Source organism: Theropithecus gelada, chromosome 11, assembly GCF_003255815.1.
Source record: "Theropithecus gelada isolate Dixy chromosome 11, Tgel_1.0, whole genome shotgun sequence".
Lineage (NCBI taxonomy): Eukaryota > Metazoa > Chordata > Mammalia > Primates > Cercopithecidae > Theropithecus > Theropithecus gelada.
This window is the reverse complement of record NC_037679.1, coordinates 40,872,409-40,881,440: the sequence shown is the minus strand read 5'-3', so window position 1 is coordinate 40,881,440 and position 9,032 is coordinate 40,872,409. Positions and strand designations below refer to the sequence as shown.

Genomic DNA, 9,032 nt, shown 5'->3' with positions numbered 1-9,032 from the left:
CAAAATTTAAATAACAGTCTAGAAGTGGGGAAAATACATGAGCTTAACTCCTCTTTCTACTGTAAAGTCGCTAACTGAATTAAATACTTCCCCCAGAAACAAAGATTGTTTCTTGGATATTGTAGTTAATTTTTAAGTGAACAGTTATTGACATACTAGTTCTTTGTTAACTTTGGACTCTTGGCTTTATACAAAAGTAAAACACGTCTTTTGGATTTGCTGTAGTACACTCAGAATATTTTCACTAACCCCCCAATTATATTCAGTGTTTAATCCTTCTCCAATTCCCTCATGCATGTCCTCTTCATTTTCACGAAATCCAGAATTCGTGACTCTCCCTCACAGAAACGTTCCCTGTCTGCTCAGAGTAGGTACTGATTTTGTCTCCTGCTTCCTCAGTCTGTATGAATGGACAGCAGCAGCAGAAAGAAAAGAGGGTAGTTAAAGGGAGGTGGAGATACAAGGGGGACTGGAGTGCAATGGAGAGACCAGACTCTGCTCAAAGCTCAAATTTACTGGGGCATGGAATACTTAACATACAATTCTCATTACCAAAACAATATGAATGAAGAAGAACTGAAGCGGTAATGAGAAATGACAGATGCCGCCACACCCTAGATTGGCTCAGGTCCCTACAACCATGACTACCATGTCCTGGCCCAGTGGGAAGAAAACTGCTTAAAGAAATGACAAGCACAGAAGACCGGGGAGCCAAAAGGTGCCCAAGTCCGTTCCCATCCCCACCAGCTCAGACTGACAGGAGCGAAGGCGGTGGAGCCCATTGTGTGAAACAAGCCCAGGCGGGGTAGAGTGTGCCCCCTTCCTACTTTGCCCATCCCTGGCCCTCGCCTTCGCAGGGGGCACTGGGAGCAGAGCGAGCCTCGGCAGCCCGGGAGCGGCTCTGGGGGAGACGAGTGTATCCGCGGGCGCGTGTGCGTGAGGAGGAGAGCAAAGACGTGATTACTTCAGAATTTATTTAAGGGCCGGTGGAAACCACTGCAGCAGCTTCCAGGGGAAGCCCTTGTTCCAGAGGAAGAGGAGGTGGTGGCTGCCAAGGAGGAGGAGGGGAGGAGACTGAGGAGGAGGAGTAGCAACCACCGCACGAGGCAAGTGAGGAGAGAAGATGCTGTAGCGTCCTCACCGGCTCCCAGCAGGTTGGTTCTCCCGGCCAACTGAAGCAAGCAAAGAGGCTTGCAAAAAGGCTGGGAGGAGAGAAATGGGTGTGTGTGTGGTGGTGGTGGGGAGGGGGGAGCAGTGGGGAGGGAGGGGGGCGGCGGGGGGTGATGCTTGCCTTTCCGGAGAAAAAGCGCCTCCTTTAAGTGAAATGAGACGCGGGAGCGCGGAAACAGGCTGGGGGCCAGGAGGAGACCTGTCCTGCTTTTTGCGTCCCTAGGGACTCGTTTTCCTTCAGGTTTCTAACTCCCAGGGTTAGCCTTAAACTCCAGAGGGGCTCCAGGAGGGACGACTGGGTGGAGAACTTCTCTCCCAGATACTTCTCACGCCTTTTCTCCAAGATCTCTTTTGGAGGGACGCCCCACACACCCCGGGTGGCCCGGGCGCGGAAGGGGAGCGGCGCCGCTTGGTTAAGTTTCTGAAAGTCAAACCCAGTCCCCGGTCCCCGGTCTCCGCCCCGGGGCTCCAGCTGCACGCGGGGAGCTGCGGCTGCTCTGGCAAAGGGGCCGCGGCTGCTTTAAGAGCCGCCTCCCCCTCTCCTCGTTTGACAATGGTCTGAACCGAGCTCTGCTTCCCAAAGCAAAATTTGTAATATGCCATTTTTCCGATGGACGCTTCTCCTTTTGGCTGCTGACGGAGCCACGGGAAGATGCCGAGCTCCTGCCACGCCACCGGGCCGGGGCACGTTCCGGGAGGGCGCCGGGGCACGCGTGTGTCTGAGCTGCTTTTCTCCTCCCGTTGCTAGGGAAATGGTCCAGGAGTGCTGGGTGTGAGCCTCCCTTCTCCTCAAGCCGGAGACTGCGGTTGTCATTGATCAATTGAAGAAGCAAGGACCCGAAATCACAGACATTAGGTACAGAAACTGTCTTTGAGTTTTACTGTCTCCTTTCGCTGTATTTTTTGACCACCTCCCTGGCCCCACCCCGCCCCCAGGGAAGATGAGATGCAAATTCCTCCTTGTTGATTACTGTTAGGTGTCTTTTGCTTTCACCTCATCCTCTCCGTCTCCTATCTCTCTACCTCCTGCCTACTTGGCTGTGTCCTGTTGGGCAGGATGAACAATTTTAATATGGAAATGATGAAGTCAACTTCTTCAAGGTGGTGGGGGGTGTGGCTGAGAGATAACTGTCCAGTAGTGTGGGGTGAGCTGGCTCTTTGGCTGTCTGTAAATGCACTAGGGTAAAGAAAGTGTAAAATGTGTCCATTAAAGGTGATAATATTTCCCGAGGACAGAGGCTTTCAAAGAGTTAAATAGGAGGGAGAATATTCATGTAATGTAATCAGACAATAGCTAGGATTTCTCTCACTGAATTACTCCTTGTAGGTTAACTGAGGTGGAGCTGGGATGGTTCTTAAGACTAAATATTTTCAGAAGAAACTCACTATAGAGAATAATTACATTCTTACTTCTCGTAGGGCCGACATCTTACTGATATGATTAAATAAAGTCATTTATTGACAGCAAAAAGAAAAAATGCTTTTTGTAGCATTCTCATATCTGAAGACGTACTGCTTGGATGGCATACATTGCTAAGGAACACATTGGATTTTGAAAGCCCTTGAGTGAGGACTCCAGTGTGCATTCAAACTTTTATTTTGAAATCTGAGAAATTTAAAAGACAGTCAAGGTTATGTGCTAAGAATAAAGGAGTTGATTTTCCTGATATAAAATTCTGCCAGCTAAATTTCAGCACTGGGATAATTAAGCCAATCAGGTTTATTATTACTTTTTTTATTTATCAACAAAATTAACAATGTCTCTGACTAGGTTTCAAAACCTTCAGCAATTTAATGAGGAAAGCTTCAACATCTAGATGAAGATAACATAATTTATATATCGAATTGACTTGGAGGGGGGAATGATGAAAAGGCAAATATCAAGGCAAATTGTTAGGATGCCCTTTCTGGCTTTTCAGAAATTATGTGATGAATGCAGTTTTTAGTATTGAAGCTGATTATAAAAGTTAAAAGTGATATATCTGAGTGAAATGCACTAGACATTGAATGACCATAGCCTTCTGGACTGTGTAAGTTGCTTCAGATGTCATCCATTCTTTAAAAGGGTGTTTAACTCTTACATTGAATATGTATCTTTAATTGCTTTTAATACTTAAAATGTACAAAATGTGCATTTAAGAAATGTTATACTGCATTTTAAGGATTATTCAAATATTTTGTAATTTATGTTAGAATCTGAATTCTAATGAAATAAACTAAGCTAGTTCATGAAAGTGGCCTTATTTTTTTGTAGACTATTTTTTTTTTTCTAAATTTGATAAGAAGACTTTGGATATACTCCTTTGGGTTGACTGTAAGGTATAGGCAACATATATTCATCTTATTTCCTAAGTAAATTTTGCATAATTTGATTTTTATAAATTGGATTTGAAGAGTTCAAAAGTATCTACTACAATTAAACCTTTAGACAGAGCAGCGGAATGAGTCATAAAGGTAAAATATTGTTTCTACAAAGATAAATGTTGATCACTTTATAATAGAAATAAATACTTACATTTGTAATTGCCCTTTATATGTTTTGCTGTGTGTTCTCAGTCAGATTACCTATTAGATCTTTTCTTTTTTTTCCCTAAGCATAGCTTATTGGCCCTCTTTCATGAAAGAGATAACTAAAGTTTTAACATGTAAAGTAACTTGTCCTGGTTCACATGCCTTAGGAGTGGAATCAAATCAAGTTCTTTTGAGTGTAGATTTAATAGATTTTCTAAGTCCCTAAGCCACTTTTAATCATAGCATCTTTTGACTAAATCTAAGACTACCTTTAATGTTGATTTAAGACCCTAAAGTTTGTGAATGTTTAGTATCTCATGGTAACAACGAGGGATTGTTAGGATATTATATTCAGGTGAAAATTATACTGGGGTATTCACTGCCGTTATGCTTTGCCTTGGAATTTAAAGTTGTTCTAAGTGATTCAGGGTGGAAAGGAATTAATAACTTTCATTCAAGAACGACATAGTTTAAAGTATAGATTTAAGAATTTAAATCTACAGGTAACCCTAAAATTTAAACCTTTTAGGGTTTCGTTAACCCTAAAATTTAAACCTTGTGAGTATTTGGGCACAAATTGTCCCACTGCTATGATTTGCTCTCCCAGTACTTTGTTTTAACCTTAAGTGTCAAAAGTAAACACATTGGCTCCTGGTGATTATTTCTCAGAATGACATAGCTGCTCAGTGTGTAGATTTCATGCATGACCTGCTAACTAATTGTTTTAAATAATCAAATGTGTTGGAACACTGTTGTTTTCTAATTCCTTTTCAATTAATATAAAGAAAGTTTGAAGCAGTTAAAAAGAGTTTGCATTTTCCATCTTTGTGATAGTCTTTGAATGAAAATCAAATTGAGACAAATGCAAGAAACACTTTTATCCATTAAGTGTGTAACAGTAGTATCAAGTGTGGGTATCGGGGTGTGTGTGCTTATATTCATTTTATGTGTGTACTCTGTTACATATTTTAGTGTGCATACAAAATTGAACAAATTAAATTCCTGCCTTCAGGTAGCTCAGTGTTATGAGCAATGAGCAAAACTTCAAAGCATTTAAAATTTTCCTAATATTCACTGACCCCCTTAGTTTTTTAATATAGGTTATCATTCACAAAATACTTTATTACTTACATACTTTTTAAAAGTTTCTCTTAGTTTTCAGGAGTCCCTGACCAGATCATTCACAGATAATTGAATTTTGCTCCTCAATAACCCAATTTATATGAAGACTCACATAAAAAGTAATTAAATACTGAGCTGTTAAATCTTGACATTCTATTTGAAAATATCACCAGAAATATTTTCCCTAAGGACAGGAATGTGTAGGCAGAAAAATTAATTGACCTTGCATTATAAAACCAAAAAATGCTTCAGGATCAACAACCAAACCTGCCTTTCTTCACATTAGCCTTTTGCAAAACCAAGCCGTCTAATTTATAGCTGCTGGCCATAGTACAACAACCAAAACTGAGATGAGTTTGACTTTTCTTTGAAACATTAGCTAGAGGATGAAAGAGAAAATGAGATAATTTCTGACTTTTAAGATGCCACATAATTGTTCAACCATGCACCTAAGTGTGTTTTGTCTATTTTAAATCAAATTTAAAAATATTCTGAAAGCAGTTCATTTATTTCATGACTGAGAATTTGTGATTGGCAGCTGAGACGTGAAGTTACTACATTAGCTAATATAATTTATGACATCTGTTTTGCAGAATATTTGAAAGAGTGTTAGTTTGTATTGTTTGGATGAAAACCAGACTATGTAGTTAACAGGAAAAAAGGAATATTAAGTGTAATGATGAGTATAATACTCTAAACAAATTTATATACCTCAGTTTATTTCATAACGTTTTTGTCTAATTCAGTCAGCATCACTTATCTGCTCTGGGTAGACCACATAGGAATTCAGGGAGAGAGCATACAAAAGTAATAAAATGGAAAATGTAATGTCAAAAAGCTTAAAACTAGTCAATTTGAAAAAAAATCTGTTGACTAAAAAAGTAAAAGCTGATTATCATATAAAATAAATACTCAATGATTTGTAGATTTTCTACAAGAAAGACTAAACATTAATTCATTGAATTACCTAAGTCATTCAAAAGTCATTTACTTCCCACCAGTTAAGTGCCAGACACTGTGCTTGCCATGAACAATATACAGTAATAACAAATAAGGGTAACATAAAAAGTATTCACTCTAAGAGATTTGTAAACTTGCAGATAAGAAAGGTGATGAAATAATAATGGAAATAACATATTTATTTAAATTGAATTAGGTGGGATAAATCATGAACATGAACTTTGAGAAACAAGTGAAACAAAGTTGCATATGGGAGGTGGGACAAACGTGATGTCATGGAAAGAAAGCACTTAGGGCTGAAGGAAGTAAATGAATCATATTTCATTGAGGTCAAAACATTTTGCTTGGTTGGATTTGGGGCAACAGGTAGGGGAAATAGAGACAAATAGGCTAATAAGCTGAAAAATATTTAGTGAATTGATGTCCAAATGACATTATTGGAAATCATTTGTTTACTAAGACTCCTTCCCACTTACTTTCTTTAAGCAATGATGTGTGAAGTGATGCCCACGATTAATGAGGACACCCCAATGAGCCAAAGGGGGTCCCAAAGCAGTGGCTCGGACTCAGACTCCCATTTTGAGCAGCTGATGGTGAATATGCTAGATGAAAGGGATCGTCTTCTAGACACCCTACGGGAGACCCAGGAAAGCCTCTCACTTGCCCAGCAGAGACTTCAGGATGTCATCTATGACCGAGACTCACTCCAGAGACAGCTCAATTCAGCCCTGCCACAGGTATGCTTCCTGGTAGCCTTTGTTTCTGCTATTGTAATTGAAAATTCGGAAAGATTTAAATAAAATTCACTTTACTCCCATTCTTAATGTTACTTTTCCACTTAACATATGTGATATGCACATTTTGTTGAGAACAACTTAGGAATAGATGATTAGTTCACTTGAAACCTTGCCTCAAACAAAGTCATGGACTGTTAATGGTGGTTGGGGGTTTATGTGAGAAGCAAGAGTTCTTACCTGGTCTTTCTTAAAAGTTGTATTTGTGTGTCTTAGTAGGGTAGAAAACCACTTGTTGATCAGCTTTTAATGACCAGAATGTGGAGATAGTTTTATCTTTCTTACCTTTTAAACACAATGTTGACATTTGGAAATATGTGTTTTTCATTTTCAGTTTTATGGTCTGCCTTTGACCGTACTTTGGAAGCCTCGTGTCCAACTATTGTTTCGTCTTTTTTTTTTTTTAATGCCTAATATCTGCTTTAAAATTCTTGGAATTACTAATATATTATCCTCTCCCTTGGGAAAAAAAAAAAACACCAAAACACTTTAACTGGTTTCTTTTTATTTTTAAAACATTTTGAAGATTGGTGAAAGGGAAAAAGTTAAGCCTCACTAACTTAACATTGTTAGATTAGCTATGTTTAAATACATTTCTGTCAATCTTTGTATTTTACAGAAAAAAAAATCCTAAGATATTTTAAGAACTGCCAGCCTATTTATATACAAAGTTAATGATTAAAGTCAATTTACTTGTTTAAGAAACGCATAGGCTGGGCGCAGTGGCTCAGGCCTGTACTCCTAGCACTTTGAGAGGCCGAGGCGGGTGGATTGCCTGAGCTCAGGAGTTCAAGACCAGCCTGAGCAACATGGTGAAACCCCATCTCTAGTAAAATACAAAAAATTAGGTAGGCATGGTGGTGTGTGCCTATAGTCCCAGTTACTCGGAACGCTGAGACAGGAGAATTGCTTGAACCTGGGGAGGCAGAGGTTACAGTGAGCCAAGATCACGCCACTGCACTCCAGCCTGGGACAGAACAAGACTCCATCTCCAATAATAATAATAATAATAATAATAATAATAATAATATAATTGTGCCTCTTTTAGGTATGAGAAGAAACATAAAAATGAATGGGATTTTTGACAGTCACCCCCATTAAACTAAAACTTTCTTTTAAATACAAGGTTGATTGGCCCTTTCCTTAAAAAGCAGTACACTAAATGTTAAAGAGTTGAATTCTCTTCACAAAGTTATGGCTTGTAACAAAGATATCTTTATAAATATTGAAAAGTATATATTCAAAATTGATAAAATTCTAAAGCTATCTGTACTGTTAACTCATAGACATATTTACGACTCTCAAAATGGAAAGGATCTCTAAGAATCCCCTGTTGCATCCTGATTAGGTAATCCCATAACCCTATGTGAATAACTGCTATTCCAGTCCTTTTCATTTTCAGTCAGTTTATCTTGTGCTGAGATGAAATAATGTTTTTAATAACTCTCACTTCTTGGTACCATGGTTTGTGTCATCACACAAAATGTTTTGACTCATTTCAAAAGGCAGCTATGATAGCTACACCAAATATTATGTATTTTTAAGGAAGATATTTTAATCTTTGCAATTGCTCTTCATAAGGTGATTTCTAGAACTGTCACCATCATACTTACTCTCTTGGAGGATTATTTGAGTTGGTTAATTCTCTTGTTAAAGTGGTCCAAGAACCAGTCACACTCTTCCTCATCTACTGTGACAAGTGGAAAATGGGGCAATCATTTCTCCTTCTGGATACAGTGTTTCATTAGCTTACACTAGGATTTTATGATATTTGGAGACAAGTTCAACATACCTTCAATGTGTACTGGGACAGCAGTCAACTGAAGTTTCTAATTGACTTGCATAGATGCTGCAGTGTGTTCCCATTTCCCCTCCACTCTTCTTGGAAGTTGATTCTGATCCTACATGTAAGACTCTGCATGTATCCCGCTCACATTTGTCTTTCTATATTTTATTCAAGCTTGAAGTTTTCAGTTTAAATCCTAATCTTATCAAAATGTATCTAAAAGTAATTTGGATTTTTAAATTTTCCCCTTCTGTAAAAAAAGGTGACTATTTTACTTAAAAATGTGAAAATAAAGCACGAGAACAAGATACTTTAGGAAAAAAAGGAGAAAATTGAAAAATATTTTTATACATAACTGATTGTGGAGGTGAATCTCTTTGTATAACTGATTGTAGAGGTAAATCTCTTTGTAAAGGTATAAGAAAAAAATGTTTTATTTCCAGCTCTTCAGTTGTATTGAGTATCTAAATTATGATTGCCTTTAAAATGTTAAGTTTTAATTTTTAAATATACTGCCCAGCCTTTTATCTAAATCCCTTGGGGCCAGTTGTGTTTTGGAGCTCACAGGTTTTCTGATTCTCTCTCTCTCTCTCTTTGTCTCTTGTTCTCAGTTTCTTCTCTCATTCTCTCTCTCGCTCTCTCCCTCTCTCTCTCTCTCTCTCTCTCTCTCTGTGTGTGTGTAGCATATT

General features: G+C 38.6%; 1 protein-coding gene across 5 annotated transcripts in view; it reads left to right on the top strand.

Moving 5' to 3' along the window:
• The first annotated feature begins 1,103 nt into the window (after positions 1 to 1,103).
• The window catches only part of PPFIA2 (PTPRF interacting protein alpha 2), a 516,020-nt gene continuing 508,091 nt past the window's right edge, over positions 1,104 to 9,032 (top strand). For 2 of the 5 annotated variants that reach the window (XM_025402785.1, XM_025402783.1), the window contains exons 1-2: positions 1,731 to 2,026; positions 6,250 to 6,500. In XM_025402785.1, coding sequence (XP_025258570.1) covers positions 6,252 to 6,500 — 249 coding nt within the window. In that variant the 5' untranslated portion in view covers positions 1,731 to 2,026; positions 6,250 to 6,251. Of the gene's footprint in view, positions 1,155 to 1,730; positions 2,027 to 6,249; positions 6,501 to 9,032 lie in introns of those variants that run through there. The other 3 variants (XM_025402784.1, XM_025402782.1, XM_025402781.1) reach the window with 2 other exon arrangements.